Raw genomic sequence first — 20,081 nt, 5'->3', positions numbered from 1 at the left:
CATGGTTGTAAATGGATAATTATTCAGTCGTAAGTCTCTCACTGAACTGTACATAACATGAAGGCAGTGGGTCTTTTTTGCAGTCCATGGGGGCTTCTCTCGTTGTGGAACACAGGCTCTAGAGTACATGGGCTCAGTAGTTGTAGCCCACCAGCTTAGCTGCCCCTCAGCATGTGGAGTTTTAGTTTCCCCATGAAGGATCAACCTGGGTCCCCTGCACTGGGAGACAAATTCTTAACCATTGGACCATCACAGAAGTCCTTTAATGCCCTTCTTAAAAATACAGACTTGAGAGTGGGGGAAGTGTGATTGACAGCAGTGGGAAAATAAATCTTGCCATAGAGAAGTACTCTTAAGGACCTTCCCTTGGCCTTTTAAGTTTTCATAACCACTCATTAGTAGTGTCAAAACAGGAAAATTAGAGGGTGAAATTATTCACATTATAAAGTAATTACATTTCAGTAGGATCACAGTGTCTCTTAAAGTTAAATCTGAACAATTGTCTACAAATCACTGACTACAGAGGGAGAAACCAAAAGCTGAAGTGTTCTTAGCCACTGCTGAATTGGTGTCCAGCTGCAATTTCATATACAGCAAATTGAAATTATAATTTAAAAGCAGATGTCCATGACATACATTTAATTTGCATTTTACTGGCCACAAAGCTAAATAGGAGATTTCTCTATTCAATACCAGGAATCTCGAGCCCTTCTCTGCTAAATGAATGAATGAAAGAAGTAGTAATGCCAAAGATTTGAAACCATTTTCTCAGCTCACCCAAACTCACAAGAGCCAGATGTATAGTATAATATACCAATCACAGTCATTCCCTGGTATCAATTGCAGGGAATTGGTTCCAGGAACAGATATCTGTGGATGCCAGTACAGAAGGCCCTGCGTGATCAGGTCTCCATAGCTTCAGTTTCCGTATCTGGGGATTCAACCAGCCTTGACCACCAGATTCAGAGGAATGTAATTAGTTCACAGTGACAGATACAAAATAAACCCTTTTGCCCTAAGGAGGGCTTGAGATCTGAGTTCAGTTCTCCAGCTCCCCACTTTTTAGGGAGTGGAGATGATCGCATTCAGATCATCCTTCTGTTAATACGCTGTATTTCAGGTTATGAGAGGGAGGTTTTTCTCCGATATATTCCAGATCTAGGGGCTGTTTCATTACAGAACTGGGATATTTTCCAAATTTCCTCATCAAAGGTTACTATTAACCAGATCTTTTCTGTGTACAGATACCACTGTTTTGATCCAGTCGAGGGAAGACTTGATCCAGGGGAGGAAAATCACTACAGAGGGTTTCTAGCACGGAACCAAACAAAAGAGTTGCCATTGGCCAAACAAAACAAAACAAAAAAAACACCAAGAGGCGGGACGAGGTGGGCAGACACCAGAGGCAACGTTACCTTCTAATTTTGCCCAGAGATAACTTTGAGGTCTCTTTGCGCTTGTGCTTTTGGACTGTTGAGGTCTCCAACCTGCGCAAGGCCTCGCCACTATAAACAGACAAACCAGACTTCGGGAATTTCTCCTTCCGAGTCTGCAGAGGGACCCCTAGCAAAATGCAGCCCTCAAGTAACCACGCGGCAGACTCGCGAGGCCAACCCTGCCCTTCCCCTCGCCCGTCTCCAAGATGGCGACCGCCCTGCCGCCGCGTCGCCGCCGCGGCCCCGCCCCGCCGAGCCCCGCCCCCCTCCCCGGAGCAAGGCCGCCCCGCCTCCCCGCCGCGGGGCCGCGCCGCGCGCTCCCGCCGCCCCTCCCCGCACGAGCTCCACCCAGGTCGCCGGCAGCGCGGTCGGCGGCGGCGGCGCCTATTTCCCGCCATTGTGCGAAGTGGAGGCTGGGGGCCCGCACGCGCCGCCTGCCAGTCGCCGGCAGCGCCTCACAGCCGCCGCCGCCGCCGCCGTTCCCTGAGGCGCGGGGAGGCCGGGCGGCCCGTGCCGCGAGGCTTCCCCTGCGTGGGAGGGCGCGGGCGAGGAGCGGCCGAGCCCCCGACGAGGAGCAGAGGCGCGCGGGACGCCCGGGCCGCGCCGGCTCCGGCCCGTCGGCGAGATGCCCTGTGGGGAGGATTGGCTCAGCCACCCGCTGGGCATCGTGCAGGGCTTCTTCGGTGAGTGGCGGCGCCGGGGGGCGGGCGGGGGCCGGGCGGGCCGCCGAGTTCACCGAGCCCCCGGGGCCCGGACCCTGCCGCGCGGCGCCCAGGCGGGGCCGCCTCGAGGGCTCGAGCGGCCGAGACGGTCAGCCGGGCCTGCGCCGCCGGCGCTCGGCAACCCCCTCCCGCCCGGAGACTCCGGGCCGCGGCTGCCCGGGCCCGGGCCGCAGGTGCCTCCCACCTGCCCGATTCGCGACTCGCGAGCGGCCAAGGTTACGCCGCCAGGAGCCGGCGGCCGGCCGTGATTGACGGCCTCGCTTCCCCTTTCGTGGCCCCGCGGGCTGCCCCCGAGCCCCGCGTGCGGCCGGACTCTGAGGTTGGGGGTCCTCGAAGCTTTCGGGAGGACCCGCAGAGATGGGCTGTAGCGAAAAGCACTTTGCCTATGGGAAGCCCGCAGGACATTTCAAAACTTCCGGTGTGTGGGGGGAGTGCTCTCTTGCTTGCTCGCTCGCTGCAGAAGTTGGCTGTAACTCCCGTATTACACACATCTTCTATTTTCGAGATAAGATTTAGTGTGATAACTTAGATTTTTTCCGTTAGGACACCTTTAAAACCTGTTTCGTCTCCCCATCTCCTCTTGGGCCAGAGCTTGCAAGAAATGGTGAACGAACTCAGATGCGTTCCTGCATAGAAAGAGCTTAGCATGTGGCAGGCAAGCTCAGGAAATTGCACTTGCAGTCATGGTTAATGACACTTTTCGGGTAGGGTACAGTAAGGAAAATTTAGGTCTGGTTGCCGTTCAGTAGGCATTTTGGCCCCACCCCGCATGTCTTTTGCACTTAGGAGTGGTGGAGGCAAACCCAACCAGGAATCAGTGTGTAAGATCAGAACACCTGACTTGTCAGGAGGTAACTTGAACTTGTAAAGTGGCCTTCCTCACTTAAGACCTTGTGGAATATTAGTGTGAACTCTTATTAAGAAGCTAAGTAGTCCCCAGCAGCCAAAACGGATGCCAGAAAATGCATTTCTTGCAGGAAAGGCTCACTCAGCAACTCTTGATTCGTTTTCCTTGTGATTTGAACTTGTTCAGTTTTCTGGTTTCCCAGGCTGAAACTAAAGGCAGCAAATTAGGAAAAGCCCTGGGTAGGCATCCAGATTGTAGTTAGTGAACACTGACAACCTATTAAAGGAGAAATTTCAAACTACGTATATAGTGTTTTAAAAAAATTTTTTAATCCCTGTATATCCATCCAGGGCCCTTTTCAAAAAGGGGCGTATGTCTCTCTACTAAATCCTAGTAATTGATGCTCATAATGAATACTAGAACCCATAATTGTTTTCCGAAATAATGGCCTTAAAATGTGGAGTGAAGATTAAATTGCACAGTAGGTTTAAGAGGGTGCAGACACAGAGACGTTTTTTAGGGAAAATCATTCAAAAGTAAGTAAGTTTCGGTGCTTAATTGATGTTTAGAAAATTTATGAGAAATATCCGTGTCCTAGTCTGGCTGGATAAATGAGATGGTTTTATATTTGGTATATATTTGAATCTGTTTGTGTCAGATTTTGTCTCCTGCTTGTAGGACCCTAAGAGGCAAACAACTCATTATAGTATAATAGGTGTAATTTGGATATAAAACTCTGGCTGTACAGTATTTTGTGAAGTTTGTGTATTGTTGGTGACCTGGACCTTGTGGATGTGTTTTTCCTCTAGAATGTCTTATTCTCATACAGGTTGTGTCTTGCAGAGAAGAAACTAATCCTGTCTTATAGTCATGATATTTTTGTAGAAGCTGCTTTGATGTATAATGCATATTTTTGCTATATTTTCCTATCACTGTGAATATATGGCATTGGATAGCTTTATAATAACAACATCACAGGTGTGTTTGTGTGAGAAGTGAGGTGTTAAACTTGTAGACTCTTTGGTCTAATAGGAAATTGTTTTAAATCCATTTTTCCCCCAGAGAGAAAAATAATACTCATCTTTTGTGGTTTATGAGGCGTTTTGGCCCCGCCCCTGCCAAGCTCTGGTGTCTCAGTGGTAAAGAATTCACCTGTGATGCAGGCGACCCTGGAGACGAAGGTTCGATCCTGGGATCAGGAAGATCCCTTGGAGAAGGAAATGGCAACCCCACTCTGGTATTCTTCCTGGCAAAATCCCGTGGACCAAGAAGGCTGGCGGTCTGCAGTCCATAGGGTCGCAAAAAGTCAGACACAACTGGGCAGGCACATTGCCCAGCTCTCAGACCTCATCACTGTATTCCCCCTCACACTGAACCTTCTTCCAGTTCTCTGATCCTAAACCATGCCACTCGGCTTTCTGCATAGGCTGTTCCGTTTGTCTGGTCACGACTTCCTCTCCCACTTCTGTTTTCCTGGCTAAATCTTACTCTTCTTTGGGAACCTGAGTTAGGTAACTTCTGCTGCATGTAATTATAGGATCCTATGAAGCCTGAAAATTAACTTGTAAAGCATGTTGTTGAAATCACTTGTTTCCTGGGTTCCTTGGCTATGTTTTAATCCTGGGGGTTTTAGGATGTGTATCTGTTTTATTTGCCTAGAATATACCTGTACATCGAAAATGCTCCATGAGGGATTTTCTGGTGGTCCAGTGGTTAAAGCTCCGCAGTTGCAATGTCCAGGGCACAGGTTCAATCCCTGGTTAGGGGACCAAGATCCCACATGCTCCTCAGCCAAAAACTAAAATAAGATTTTTTTAAAAAGAGTGCTCTGTGAATGTTTGTTGAGCAGAGGCAGTGAAAAGACTGATTAATCAATCAGAAATGGTGTAAACTGGGGTGGTTACTGTCAGCACAAACTTAACTAAAGACAGTCTTGGTGGACATTATATTGGTTCAGAGAATATGATCATACCAGGTATGAGTTACTTTCACATGCAAATCCTAATTCTTTTTTCTTGGTTCAAATAAGAAACTTGGAAATTGTGTTAGTGACCACCATCACAACTATATGAATCATAATTCATCTTTGTGAACCAGTGCGTGTTTTGAATTTGTATCTGCCATATTACGATTGTTTGTATGTAAATTTTTCCCTGTAAGCTTTCATAAAATGCTTTTTCTGTTTCTATTCCAGTTTCTAAAAGATTTTATATGCAGAACATTGAGGTCCATAGACTTAAGATTTAGAAATACTTTATTGAGCTGTGTGTGTGTGTGTGTGTGTTAATTGCTCAGTCGTGTCCAACTCTGCGACTTCATGGACTGTAGCCCACCAGGCTCCTCTGTTCATGGGATTCTGGAGTGGGTTGCTGTTTCCTTCTCCAGGGCAACTTCCCAACCCAGGGATCAAACCCCAGTCTCCTGCATTGCAGGCGCATTCTTTACCGTCTGAGCCACCGGGGAAGCTCATATTGAGCTTGAGTATGTGCATAATGCTGATGGCTTGGTCCCCGCAGTGATTGTTCATTAGTAACCTGTAACAACTTGCTTCCCTTAAACAGAAGCAGGCGTTGTAAATGAGAGAGAGAAAAAAAAAAGTTTTGTATACTTTTTTCTTTCAATCTGTTTTTTATTAAAAAAAAATTTTTTTTCACTTGAATTAATAACTGCTTTAATTTCAGAATAAGTAGGAATGCTTATCAACAGATTTCTTTATGTTCAGATTGTTGGTTGGGTCAAGATCGTTAGTTTCAGTTATATTCAAGGCACTTTGGTCATATCTAACAGAACTAGAATTAGACTAGCTCTTAGAAGAAAAAGGTCACTGATGTGTGGAGGAGAGAAGGGAGTAGTATCTTATCACTAGCATTTTAGAGAATTTAAAGCAATAGTAAAATCACCTAAAAGTCTGTCTGATGCTTTGCTGTCACCGTGATTCATTCCTCTTTGTCTGTGCCCACCTTGAGCCTCCCTGCCACCTGGCCCTTGTTCAGTCGCTCAGTCGTGTCCAACTCTGCAGCCCCGTGGACGGCAGCACGCCAGGCTTCCCTGTCCATCACCGACTCCCGAACCTTACTCAAACTCATGTCCATGAGTCAGTGATGCCATCCAGCCATCTCATCCTCTGTCATACCCTTCTCCTCCCACCTTCAGTCTTTCCCAGCATCAGGGTCTTTTCAAATGAGTCAGTTCTTCACATCAGGTGGGCAAAGTATTGGAGTTTCAGCTTCAGCATCAGTCCTTCCAATGAATATTCAGGCCCCTGTTAGGCCATTGAAAAAAAAGTAATTTATTTTAAGGCTGTAGAACCCAAAGGCAGGGCAAGTGGTTTGATAACCCAGGAGACTACTGAGTGAAATTGGAAAGCTAGCAGAAATCCAACCAAGCAGCACATCTCAGTTTTCTCCCCTAGGCTATGTTCATTTCTGCGCACAAACTTTACCTTTCTCTAGTCCAGGGCTCCCAGTTTCGCTTGTCAGTTCCAACCTGCTTGACCTAGCATCTTTATTTTTTCAAAAAATATTTTTTTGGCTATGCCTGCTCTCAGTTGCAGCATGTAGGACCTTCAGTATTTGTTTCGGCATGCAAGTCTTCAGCTGAGGCATGTGGGATCTAGTTCCCTGACCAGGGTTCAAACCTGGGCACCCTGTATGGGGAGGGCAGAGTCTTAGCAGATGAACCACCAGAGAAGTTCCAGCATCTTTATCTTAATCCCAGATTTTAGGGTTAGAGGATCTGATTGGCCCAGCATGGAGTCAGTGGTTCACTCAGGGGCCAGTCAGCCACTGCCAGGGCAGTGTTACGTAATGGATGGTCATAACTATTGAGGGTCACACCTCCCCACTGGGGGAAGTTCTCAGGGAGGAATGGATTGGCGAGCCATGGCAAAAGGCATGTATATATACACACATGGAAGGAAATGGCAGCCCACTCCAGTGTTCTTGGCTGGAGAATCCCAGGGATGGCGGAGCCTGGTGGGCTGCCGTCTGTGGGGTCACATAGAGTCGGACACCACTGAAGTGACTTAGCAGCAGCAGCAGCAGACACACACACACACATGCATATGTATAGATACATACATGTGTATGTATATGAATTTTTAAATTATTGAATAATAACTTGCATATGGTTAAAAAAACAGTGTTACAGTATAAAATGAGTAAGCGTGTGCTGCTTTTCTCCCACTGAGGGTCCCACTTCTTTAACTGTTTCTGATTATAGTTCTTTTTTTTTTTTTGCATTGAGATATAACATAAAATTCACCGTTTAAAAATGTACAGTTCAGTGGTTTTCAGTTTATTCATTGTGAACGTGCAGCCATCAGCACATTGTTACTGTTACCCCAGAAAGAAGCCCGTATGTGTTAGCAGTCGCTCCCGATTGCCCCATCCACCATCCTCTTAAAACCACTCGAGGACTTCTGTCCATGGTTTACCCAGTCTGGACATTTCATATAAATGGGATCATGCAACTTCTGGCCTCTTGTGTCTGGTTTCTTTAACTTGGCATAATGTCGTCAAGGTTCATCCGTGTTGTAACGTGTGTCAGTACTACATTCCTTTCCGCGACTGCAAACAGTGCTCCATAGCGTGAATATGCCATGTGTGGTTTATCCATTTCTCCATAGGTGGACACTTGGCTGTTGTGAGTAGTGCTGCTATGAATACACATGGTTTTTGTGTGAATACATGTTTTCAGTTCTCTTGGGTATATGCCTCTGCGTGTGATTGCTGGGCCATGTGGTAATTTCATGTTAGAACTTTCCCCAAAGTATTGGCACCATTTTATGCTTCCACCAGCAAAGTATGAGGGTTCCAGTTTCTCCAGTCCACTTCAGCGTCTTAATAATAGCCATCCTAATGGGGGTGAAGTGATACCTCATTATGATTTCAGTTTGCATTACTGTAATGTAATAGTATATTGTATCTGTTCACATGCATATAGACCTTTTGTATATCTCATTTGGAGAAACAACTTTTCAAATTCTTTGCAGATTTTTATTTTTTGACCACACCATGCAGCTTTTCCCAAATCTTAGTTCCCTGACCAGGGATTGAACCCATGCCCTTGGCAGTGAAAGCCCAGAATCCTAACCACTGCACCTCCAGGGAATTCCCTTTTGCAGATTTTTAAATTGGGGTTTTGCTTGTATTGTTGCATTATAAGGGTTCTTTATATATTCTGTATATTAGACCCTTATCAGATACATGTTTTAGAAATATTTTCACCTGTCGTATAAATTGCCTTTTCGCTTTCTTGATAACACCTTCTGATGTAGATTCTTCATTTTGATGATGTCCAGTTTCTTTTTCCTTTAGTTGCTTATGCTTTTGGTACCATATTTAAGAAACCATCGTCTGATGCAAGGTCACAAAGATATATATCTGTGTTCTTTCTTAGAATTTTGTAGGTTTAGCTCCTTACATTTAGGTCTTGGATCCATTTTGAAGTAATTTTTGTGGATGATGGTATGAGGTCGGGATTCAAATTCCTTCTTTTGCATGTGCGCATCTAGTTGTCACAGCACCTTGTGTATGTGTGTTTGAACATCTGCCCGTTTATTTTGAAGCATCTCATAAAGTAGGCAGATGAAAAGGAGCGTAGGGCAAGGTTTGGTAGGGCCGCTTGTGGGCAGCTTCTGTCTGCAGGGAACTTCGCTGTGCTGCCTTCTGAGCACGTGCTTGCCTCCACCATCCTGGAAGCTCCCCCAGCACTTTTTGTTAAAAAAGACTATTCTTTCCCCACTGATTCAGTTTGGCAGCTTTTTTTTTTTTAAACTGTGTGTGTATCTGTGTGTGTATCAGTTGACCATTGATGTATAGCGTTATTTCTGAACTCTCAGTTCCATTCTGTTGCTCTGTATGCTTACCCTTCTGCCAGTACTGTGTTGTCTTGATTACTGTAACTTTGTAGCAAGTTTTAAAATGATGAAGCATGAGTCCTCCAACTTTGTCCTCATTCTTTTTTTTAAAGATTGTTTTGACTCTTCAGAATCCCTTGTATTTCCATATGAATTTAGAATCTGTCATTGCTGCAAAAAAGGCAGTTGGCATTATGGTGGGGATTGCATTGAATCTGTAGTGCATTTAGTTCTTTGGGTAATAGAGAATAGTAAAGATTTCAGATTCTAAAGCCAAACTGCTTCTTAGCTACAGGGCCATACCCAGGGCATTTAGCTCTAATCATTTTTTAATACTTCGTTTCTTTATACTATAGAATTATTTTCAGAAATAATCATGAAATGAAGCTATGTGCAGTGTTTAAGGTAATTACATATTTCAATCTAGACATTGCTTCTATCAACTTCTTCCTCAACCCTGCTTATTTTAGAATTTTTTTGTGGTGGGTGAGTTCTGTTATGACGACATTGTTTCATGTTGGTACAGGTACCACACTTTAGATTTGAATAATCTTGTATTAATTGTATAATTAATGAATTTTTCATATTAAGAGTAACACGTTTCTATAGACAAAAAGCTAAACTATTTACTGAATAGTGTTTATACCTACTAAATCGTTTGAATTTTGGTCTTTTAATTATAATTCAATATAATAATATTTTATATAAACAGTTTAATTATACATGAATTTTGATAAAACTGAAACATCTACAAAAGACACAAACTAGAAATCTTTCCACTGATGTTACTGATATTTTATTGATTCATTCTTTACTATAAAACAAATAGCTGTTTAAGAAAATGTGCTATGCTTAATTGCCCAGTGATGTCTGACTCTTTGCGACCCCATGGACTGTAGCCCACCAGGCTCCTCTGTCCGAGGGGATTGTCCAAGCAAGAATACTGGAGTGGGTTGCCATGCCCTCCTCCAGAGGATCTTCCTGACCCAGGGATCGAACCCGGGTTTCCCACATTGCAGGCAGATTCTTTACGGTCTGGGCCACCAGGGTGGAGTGGGTATCCCTTCTGCAGGGTATCTTTGCAACCCAGGAATCAACCGGGGTCTCCTGCATTGCAGGTGGATTCTTTACCAGGTGAGCTACCAGGGAAGCGAGCCCTTAAGAAGTATATATTTCTATATTAAGATACGATTCAAATTCAGTAAAATGTTCACTTACGAGCAAAATTTGCACCAACTGCACCTCTCACTTCATACTGTTTCACTCCTTAAAATGTTAAACACAAAAAGTTGTTCAAGTTGTCCCATGGAAGATAGAATTGAAGTAATTCAAGTTCTCCTTCATCTTTACAGTCACTGGGTTATTGTTTGTTTATTTAAAATCTTTCGTATACCTGTAGGACTCTAGAGTACCATAGAGCTTGGGGGATGCTCACTGCTCTAACCAAGTTTGGACTATTCTGTATCACTTAGAGGGCTTCCCAGGTGGCTCAGTGGTACAGAATCCGTCTGCCAATACAGGAGATGCAGGTTTAAGCCCTCAGTTGGGAAGGTCCCCTGGAGAAGGAAATGGCTACCCACTCCAGTATTCTTGTCTGGAAAATTTACACAGGCAGAGGAGCCTGGCAGGCTACAGTCCCTGGGGTCGCAAAGGGTCAGCCATGACTGGGCATGCACACACGTACCACTGAGAAATTTACTGTCCAGACAAATGCATGTGGCTGAGTCTGTTTTGGGAGCTAAGTATATAACAGAGGATGGGGTAGTTAGATAGCATCACCAACTCAGTGTACATGAATTTTGAGCAAATTCTGGGAGATAGTGAAGGACAGAGGAGCCCGTCCATGGGGTCACAAAATGTAACAGAGGTTCTTCAAATAAACTTCTGTGTCTAATGAGATATTTATTAAAGGGTAAATAGTAAAAATGTAGTAATTGCAGCCCTGTGGACTGTAGGTTCTCCAGGCTTCTCTGTCTGTGGAATTCTCCAGGCAAGAATACTGGAGTGGGCAGCCATTCCCTTCCCCAGGGGATCTTCCCGACCCAGGGATCGAATTTGGGTCTCCTGCGTTGTGGGCAGATTCTTTACCATCTGAGCCACTGGGGAAGTCTGTGTTAAAACTCAGCAGTAGTCAACAGTTGTTTAGGATTTATACCAGCAGAAGATTTTCAAAGGAAAAATAGTTTATCACTGACATTGTTTAGAATGGTTAATTCATAGTGATGGTAGAAGTGGAATGGATTTTAGTTGGTTTTATTATTTTTAGATTCTCTGCAGCAAAGGTACCTCCTATTGCTAGTGCTTAGGCTAGACCACTCTTAGCACTTCTGTAGTGGGTCACTGCTTGGCCCCTCCCACTTCCTAACCTTGAGGGTGAGCATGTCAATTAACCTTTCTTTACCTGGATTTTACCATCTGTAAAATGGGAATAATAAGATAATCCTTTTTTTTTTTTTTGCCATGTCCTCCTCCAGAGGATCTTCCTGGCTCAGGGATTGAACCTGTGTCTCTGTGCCTCCTGCATTGGAAGGCGGGTTCTTTATCACTAGCGCCACCTGGGAAGCCCCTGTATGAAACTGCCAAACTGCGTTCCAGAGTTGCTGTACTGTTTTGAAAGAGCAGGTACCATTGGAGACATGTGAAAGGGCAATACAGACAGGGAGAGAGTGACACAAACAGCTCTAGGTACAAATTCAACAGCTTGGATGCAATAGACCAGTTCTTTAAAAAATACACTATTAATTTCCGATTTCTGCTGTAATAATTACCACAAATTTAATTGCTTAAAACAACATAAATTTATTTTTTTATTGTAATATGGTTGGTTTACAGTGTTGTGTTAATTTCTGCTGTATAGGAAAATGATTCAGTTATATACATAATATATATATTTTTAATATTCTTTTCCAATATGATTTGTCACAGGATACTGTATCTTTTTGAACTGTAGGTTTGTCCCAGTATATGCCCAGTAGTGGGATTGCTGGTTTATGTGGCAACTCTAATTTTTAGTTTTTTTTTTAAAAACCTCCTGTTTTCCATAGTGGCTACACCAACTTAACATTCCCACCAACAGTGTAAGAGGGCTCCCTTTTCTCCACACCCTCTCCAGCGTTTGTTACACAAATGTATTCTCTTACAGTTCTGGAGGGCAGAAGTCTGATGTGGGTGTCACTGGGATAAAGTCAAGTTGTCCATAGGTCTGCCGTCCTTCCTGCAGCCTCTAGGGGATACTCTTATCTCCTTGCCTTTTTTACTGCTTCTAGAGTTGGGCTGATTTCTTGTGTTGCGGCCCCTTCGGTCTTCAAAGTCAGCAACAGCAGGTCGGTTTCTTCCTACATCTTCAGTTCAGTTCAGTTCAGTAGCTCAGTCGTGTCTGACTCTTTGCAACCCCATGAATCGCAGCATACCAGGCCTTCCTGTCCATCACAAACTCCGGGAGTTCACCCAAACTCATGTCCGTCGAGTCGGTGATGCCATCCAGCCATCTCATCCTCTGTCGTTCCCTTCTCCTCCTGCCCGCAGTCCCTCCCAGCATCAGGGTCTTTTGCATAAGGTGGCCAAAGTATTGGAGTTTCAGCTCCAGCATCAGTCCTTCCAATGAACACCCGGGACTAGTCTCCTTTAGGATGGACTGATTGGATCTCCCTGCAGTCCAAGGGACTTACATCTTAGTTCTCCTCAAATCTATATATGCAGTATATAATCAAATTGAAATTTAAACATCAAAATATAATCTGATAGAAATTTCAGCAGTCGTTTTCAAGTGTTCCTCAGAATTACTTACAAATGTTGAGAATCTAGAATAATCAAGACAAACTTGAAAGCAAAGATGAAGAACATCACTACCTAATTTTAAGACTCATATCAGTCTATAGTGATTAAGACAATATGGTATTGGCATAAGGATAGACAACTCTTACCAGTTTAACAGAATACAGTAACAGAAACAGGAGTTGAGTTTGACAGTAGTACCACAGCAAAAAAATCCCATCTGTTGCTGCTGAGGGCCAGCGAGAAGACTTTCCCCACTTACAGCATCTGTTTCTCATCAGTGATGGACTTGGACCCATGCAAGTTTGCTAATTCTATAGGAGGAAAGATTGACAGTGTATGAGTGAAGCTCCTCGTCTTTGACCATGGTTTTGTGGCACGTTTTCTCATTGGTAATTGTGTGACAGTTAATTGTTACTCTGTTTGCCAAAGCAGTTTACCGCTAGAAAGTCTTTTAAATAAGGCTGGAACAAATAGATATCTTTCTGGAAAAAAATGAGCCTTGATGTCTATGTCACACTAGAAACAAAAACATTAATTTGGTATATGATGCGTATTGAAAAGATTGACCAGATGAAGTATTGAGGCAGAGCATTGGACCTCTCATAGGCTGTTGGTGAGAGCGTAAAAGTGTGTCTGTCTTTTGTTCCTCAGTTCCTCTGACCACTTAAACTAGGGCAAGAGAGTGCAGGGGTGCCCACATTCAGATGGCGGGGAATTCGTGAGAAAGATGATAGTGATATATATGTGCTCAGCAGGATTCTCGGTTGCCCGTGGCCCAGGTCGATTCTGCTTAAACCGAGGAAGATGAACACATTGTTTGAGGTAACAGTTCCTGAGTGGGCGAACGTCTGGCTCAACTACAGCCAAATACTTCAGAAATCAGGCTCTCTACTCCACTTTCCCCTGGGATGGCTTCGTTTTCAGACAGACCTCTGTCATTGTGGCCACAGGCAGCTCTGGGATTTGTTGGACCCAGCTGCTGAGCCTTATACCCGGGGTTGTCCTTGACTGAGGCCCCCCTAACCTGATCATTAGAACTTCTGTGAGGCCTCCGTCAGGTCCGCCCCGGGGCTAAGAGTGAGGGTGCTGTGGTTCCTCCTCAGAAGAGGCACTGTTGCTAGAAAAAGGGGAAATGGGTGCTAGTCTTGCAAAACAGCTTATTTTTCTCAGTGTTTTGTCTATTTAATGTTTATTTCTCTGACTCTAGTAGCTGTGTCCCAGGCGCTTGCTAGAGCCTGGGAATGTAAAGGTGAATTGTTGATGAACAGAGAGTGGATCTGTAGCCTGGCATTGAAAACTCTGTGATCTGTTTGGTCTCATCTTCCTTTTGTTCGTTAGCTTTGTTCTTTTCCAGCCACTTTGTGCTCGCGTATTTGAATTTCTGGTATGTCCGTCCTCGTCTTTGGCTTACTATTACTGTTCCCTCCTCTAGAATGCCCTGTGTCTGCAATATGCCCACCCCTCATACCTCAACATGGTTCCATTCTGCCTCTCTTCCCAGGCCTGGCTCAAACACCACCTCTTTCAGAAGCCCTCTCTGAGATATTTTGACCTTCATTATTTTTTCCTATTTGCTTTTGCCTGTTTTTCTGCTCATAGCTTATCTTAGCTGTCATGTGCTTGCATGCACCTCCAGGAGATCTTCCCAACCTAGGGATCAAACCCACGTCTCCTGCATTGGCAGGAGGATTCTTTACCACTGAGCCACCTGGGAAGCCCTGTCTTAGCTCTGCTGCTTGCTGCTAAGTCACTACAGTCGTGTCTGACTCTGTGCGACCCCATAGACGGCAGCCCACCAGGCTCCCCCGTGCCTGGGATTCTCCAGGCAAGAACACGGGAGTGGGTCGCCATTTCCTTCTCCAATGCATGAAAGTGAAAAGTGAAAGTGAAGTCACTAAGTTCCTTCAATTCTAAGGATCCTGATAGCACCTGGCAGAGTGCTGGGCATAAAGTAGGCTTAATACATAATGGGTAGTTACTATACTTCTGAGAATTTTGGAATTCTCTACTGCAGTCCTTAAATTGTTCAGCAATACCAGATGTTTTGTTTAACGTTTCATAACATGTAAGTTACTTCGAAGTAACTTGCTGCTTCCTAGTCACTCTTTGATGTAGCTTCATTGCCTCTGATGTGGTATATTCAACCTTCTTACACAGATGCAGTCAGAATAGTGGTGTTGGCGGTCATGTCTGCTTGTAGCAAACATCCATTTTGACTAGAACCAGAAATACCCAGTCTAGTCTCCCCACCCCCCATCCCCATTCAGTGATCCTTTATTGGCATGCATTTAGTCGACCACTGCTTCTCAAATTTCAGTGTGCATCAGAATCCCTAGAGGGTATTTTAAAGTATGAATTGCTAGGCCTCACCTCCAGAGTTTCTCATTCAGTAGTTCTGGGATGGGCTGAAGAACTGCCTTGCTAACAACTGCTCAGGTGGTGCTAGTGCTGCTGGTCTGGGAAGCCACACTTTGAGGACCAGTTTACTAGTAGTGGATTTAACCCTTGGGGGCATTGCTGTAGCTCAGTTGGTAAAGAATCCATCTACAGTGCAAGAGACCTGGATTGAGAAGATGCCCTGGAGAAGGAAATAGCAATCCACTCTAGTATTCTTGTCTGGGGAATCCCATGGATAGAGGAGCCTGGTGGCCTACAGTCCATGGGGTTGCAAAGCAGTGGACGTGATGACTGACATACACACACAGTGATTTAACCCTCATTGCAATCAGAATCACTGAGGGCGCTTTCACCTCCACGAGTGCTTTTTAATAACTGTCTTTTGCTCAGTTAAGTGAAAGCATTAGGAATCTCTGCTACAGCAGGTGTTAGCAGGATCTTATGAGTGTTTCTAACAGAACCAGCTGCATAACAAATAAAGACAAAATCCCTTTACACCACATTTCCATATCACTTGTGTGATGTATATGGTACCCATGCATTGTTGGAAGTATTGACCAGCAGTGGGTCAGTTCAGTTCAGTCGCTCAGTCGTGTCCGACTCTTTGCGACCCCATGAATTGCAGCATGCCAGGCCTCCCTGTCCATCACCAACTCCTAGAGTTCACCCAGACTCACGTCCATCGAGTCAGTGATGCCATCCAGCCATCTCATCCTCTGTTGTCCCCTTCTCCTCCTGCCCCCAATCCCTCCCAGCATCAGGGTCTTTTCCAATAAGTCAGCTCTTCGCATGAGGTGGCCAAAGTATTGGAGTTTCAGCTTCAGCATCATTCCTTCCAAAGAACACCCAGGATTGATCTCCTTTAGAATGGACTGGTTGGATCTCCTTGCAGTCCAAGAGACTTAAGAGTCTTCTCCAACACCATAGTTCAAAAGCGTCAATTCTTCAGTCCTCAGCTTTCTTCACAGTCCAACTCTCACATCCATACATGACCACTGGAAAAACCATAACCTTGACCAAATGGACCTTTGTTGGCAAAGGTCTGGTTCAGATCAGATCAGATCAGTTGCTCAGTCTTGTCCGACTCTTTGCGACCCCATGAATCGCAGCACCCCAGGCCTCCCTGTCCATCACCAACTCCCGGAGTTCACTCAGGTAGTTCTAATTCATGAAAACATGCATATATATATATTCCTGGGGTTTTGTTTTTGTTTTTTTTTGATGATTCACTTTTTAGTCTTGGCCAGTTCGCATAATTTTTTAAAAGCTGGTTTCTTATCTTTAATATGACATTAAAAACACCTTTCTCTTATTTTGCAATCATCATTGCAAGAGGTGTGCTGAATCTTGGGAGCAGGGCAAGTTTCATGAAAATTACTTGTTTGGTCCTGAGGTATCTCCTGTAGATTGCTTACTAGAGGAGACAGGGGGAAAGTGACTACTGTGGAGAACTTGGCTGTCACTTTTACTGGGTGGTGAAAATTAACATGCACGAAGAGAAGATGAACATCTCCTGTCTCAGCGAAGCACGTACAGCCGTTCAAGGACACCGCACGCTTATGTAGCACTCTGACTGGGAACGTGTAACTGCACTCTACGCATAAGGAGACATCAGACAGACCCAGGGAGGAACATTCTGTTTTTTATAATGGGTTTGTATTCTTCATTATCAGTGTCATAAAAGATAAAGATTGAGGAACTGTTCCGGAATAAAAAAAGATTAAAAGGAAAAAAAAAAGATAGCAGAAAGCAGCATGTGATCCTAAACTGGATCTGTACTGAAGTGGAAAAAGTACAATAAACAATAGTGTCAGGTCAGGAGACAAGTTGGAATATTCGTGGTAGACTTGATAAAAAAAAGTTTGGTATTGATTTCAAACTTCCTGAGATTGATAGCAAGTACCGTGGTTATGTAAGATAATCTCCTTATTCTTAGGAAACACACTGTACTATTTAAGTGAAAGTCGCTCAGTTGTATCCGACTCTTTGCAGCCCCTTGGACTATACAGTCCATGGAATTCTCCAGGCCAGAATACTGGAGAGTTGGGTAGCCTTTCCCTTCTCCAGGGGATCTTCGCAACTCAGGGATCAAACCCAGGTCTCCTGCATTGCAGACAAATTCTTTACCAGCTGAGCCACCAGGGAAGCCCAAGTACTATTTAAAGATAAAAATAAATGATGTGTGTGTAATGTAAGGTCAAGTGAGAAAAATGTGGGAGAGAGAGAGAGAGCAAGCAAATAATAAAGTAAATGGGGGCGAGGGTACAAGTGTTCTTTGTAATTTTCATTGTGACTTTTTGGAAGTTTGAAATTATTCCCAAATAAAAAATTTAAAAAAACAGTAGAAGAAGAACATGTTCTCTTTTCATTTCAGGGTAATTGTAAAAGTGTTTTTTAAATATGTATTAAAATGTTTTCAAGCAGCAGAGTGCCTTTCAGGCGATGGTTCCTGTGCTGCTGTGTCTGGGGGCCTCATCTCTCACTGTGGAAGAGCTCTCGGGAGACTGTTAGCACCTGAGAGCCCACAGGGGCTCGACCTCACCCCGACTGTAATATCCAGCCCCCTACCCGGCAGCTTCTGGTGTCTTGCGCAGCGCTTCCAATAAGGCACCCTAAACTAATGTACCTTCAGCTTTGAAAAGTATATTTTTCTTTCAGCTCAAAATGGAGTTAATCCTGACTGGGAGAAGAAAGTAATAGAATATTTTAAGGAAAAGCTGAAGGAGAATAATGCTCCTAAATGGGTAAGCTTATTAATGCTGTTTGCTGGAGGTGGGTGGGTGGGCGAGGGTTGGGCAGACTTCCAGTTTCTCGCAGTAGTGATCCACATATAACTTAAAAATATATAAATTAACATGTACCGCCCTCTGCCTTAAGTGCATATGTATTAAAAGATTTTGTTCTCTTGCAATTTAAATTCAAGCAAATAAGTGCTTCTGTACTGGCACCTGTAGGTGGCAGTAACTGACCGTGAAAAAAAGGGTAATTGTGCGAGCTTCGATGATTTTTTATTACCTTCATTTTAAAGAATTACTTGTACGAGTTTTAAGAGATGAGCTCAACAAAGCCAATACCTTTCTGCTAAGTGGAAAGTGTTCTGAAGGAAAAGCATCCTTTGACATTATAATCAAATGTCATCATACGAACTGAACTTGCAAGAACGCGGAAAGGACTTATGTTCAGCATTTGTGTTGTTGAGCGTTGAAATCATTTGGCTCCCTGATAGGGCCTGATTTTGTATATGCGGTGGGTAGGTGGGGACAGTGGTTTGTCTGGATATATATGTGTATGTGCTTAACGTCTTATACACAGACTATTTTGACTTGATTGTTTGTTTTCCTTTAAGGTACCATCACTGAATGAAGTTCCTCTTCATTATTTGAAACCTAACAGTTTTGTGAAGTTTCGTTGCATGGTTCAGGATATGTTTGACCCTGAATTTTACATGGGAGTGTATGAAACTGTTAACCGAAACACAAAAGCACGTGTATGTATCGCCTTTTTCGTTAAACTTAGTGTTCACAATTAGTAGGATTAGCTTTGTCTATGGCAGTTTTGATTCTGATAATGTTGATATAATACTGTTATTTTTTGTTTTGGTCATAGGTTCTTCATTTTGGAAAATATAGAGATGTAGCAGAGTGTGGGGTATGTATACTTAAAATATATAAAAAACTTTTTTTTTCCAACAAAAATCACTTATTATAAAACCATAGAAAATTTCCTTAGAAGATTGAGCTTGCAGTCACTCAAAAGGGACAGAATTAAGAACAGGTGCCCCACCCCTACCCTCATCGGCATCTTTCATGGTGCTCACAGAACTGGGTGGAGCCTTAGCCTCCAGACCTCCAGATCAGCATTCGCACAAGCCGTGCGTTCCCTGTCCTCTGGATTAGGGGGCCGGGGTCGGCCCCGCCTTAACCCGAGCACCTCCAGGCCCGCGTAGAATTTAGCAGCTGTCTGGTCCGACCTCTGGCTTGATTTTGGCGGATCCGAAGCTGGAAACACATTGCTACGATGAGGAACTTGGTCACATACTGGTAAAGGGGCGATCCGATGATGAAGACCAGGACTCCGCATCCTGGGACCGTGCTGACCACGAAAGAGACCCTGAACCACCCGTAGAAGGCCGCCAGCATCTCGCTGTCCTGGCCAAACAACGCGTGTAACATCCACAGCTCGACATAAACAACCTCTAGGATGTGATAGGCGCCTCTAACCCCTCTCAGCTTTTGGGCGCTACGAAGCGCCAGGTGCCGGAGGGACGCGGGGAGGAACATGGGGCTTATAAAAAACTTTTTAATGAGCATTTTTTCCTGGGCAGGGAATATTATTTTCCTTTGGTGGATCATAAATTTACTTATCTTGTATATAAGTTCTAAGAAGTCATGTGAAATGTTTTGTTTATTTGCCTTTTACTTGAGTTTCTCTGATATGATTTTTTTTTGATCTTCTAAAAATGTCTTAGAAGGTGGAATATTGTAAATGACAAGTTACTTCCTTTCTTTTCCTAATGTCTACATACTTGCTTTTAAAAATTACCTAAGTTCTTTTAAAATGAAAAGTAGAAGAAAAATGAAAGAATATTACTTTAAAGGCTTTGCATGCGCTTAATTTTTTTATACCTTTTTTTTTTTTCTTTTGGCCATGCTGCACAGCATGTGGGATCTTAGTTCCCTGACCAGGGAGCAAATCCACACCTAACCCCTGAACTGCCAGGGAAGCCCCTACATGTGCTTAATTAAATTTGATTAAATCCTGCCCTCTTTTCCTGGGAAGAAAAAAGTAAATTTAAGCCTTCTTTGATAAAAGGAAGTAATAGAAACTCTCCTACATATCAATAATGGGAAAGGGAAGAAGAAAGAAGACAAAATCCTGAAATAAATATTCTAGCTCAGCAGGCTGATCTGTATGGAAGAATGGCCCTAATTAGGAAAGTTTCTGTAGAGAAAGAAATATAACTTCCTACACTTACTTAGAGTAATGGACTCGTGAAAGATGAATTCGTTTAATCTTTTGATGACCTCCAGGTCTCCCAGTGT

At 43.9% G+C, this 20,081-nt stretch overlaps 1 protein-coding gene across 3 annotated transcripts in view; it reads left to right on the top strand.

Moving 5' to 3' along the window:
* Nucleotides 1-1,777: 1,777 nt before the first annotated feature.
* The window catches only part of MCMBP (minichromosome maintenance complex binding protein), a 39,414-nt gene continuing 21,110 nt past the window's right edge, over nt 1,778-20,081 (top strand). For 2 of the 3 annotated variants that reach the window (XM_061403660.1, XM_061403661.1), the window contains exons 1-4: nt 1,918-2,119; nt 17,698-17,783; nt 18,386-18,526; nt 18,646-18,687. In XM_061403660.1, the coding sequence (XP_061259644.1) occupies nt 2,062-2,119; nt 17,698-17,783; nt 18,386-18,526; nt 18,646-18,687 (327 nt within the window). In that variant the 5' untranslated portion in view covers nt 1,918-2,061. Of the gene's footprint in view, nt 2,120-17,697; nt 17,784-18,385; nt 18,527-18,645; nt 18,688-20,081 lie in introns of all 3 variants that reach the window. The other variant, XM_061403659.1, reaches the window with a different exon arrangement.

Source organism: Bos javanicus, chromosome 26 (genome assembly GCF_032452875.1).
Source record: "Bos javanicus breed banteng chromosome 26, ARS-OSU_banteng_1.0, whole genome shotgun sequence".
Taxonomy (NCBI): Eukaryota; Metazoa; Chordata; class Mammalia; order Artiodactyla; family Bovidae; genus Bos; species Bos javanicus.
The sequence above is the reverse complement of the archived record's forward strand: the minus strand, read 5'-3'. Positions and strand labels throughout refer to the sequence as shown.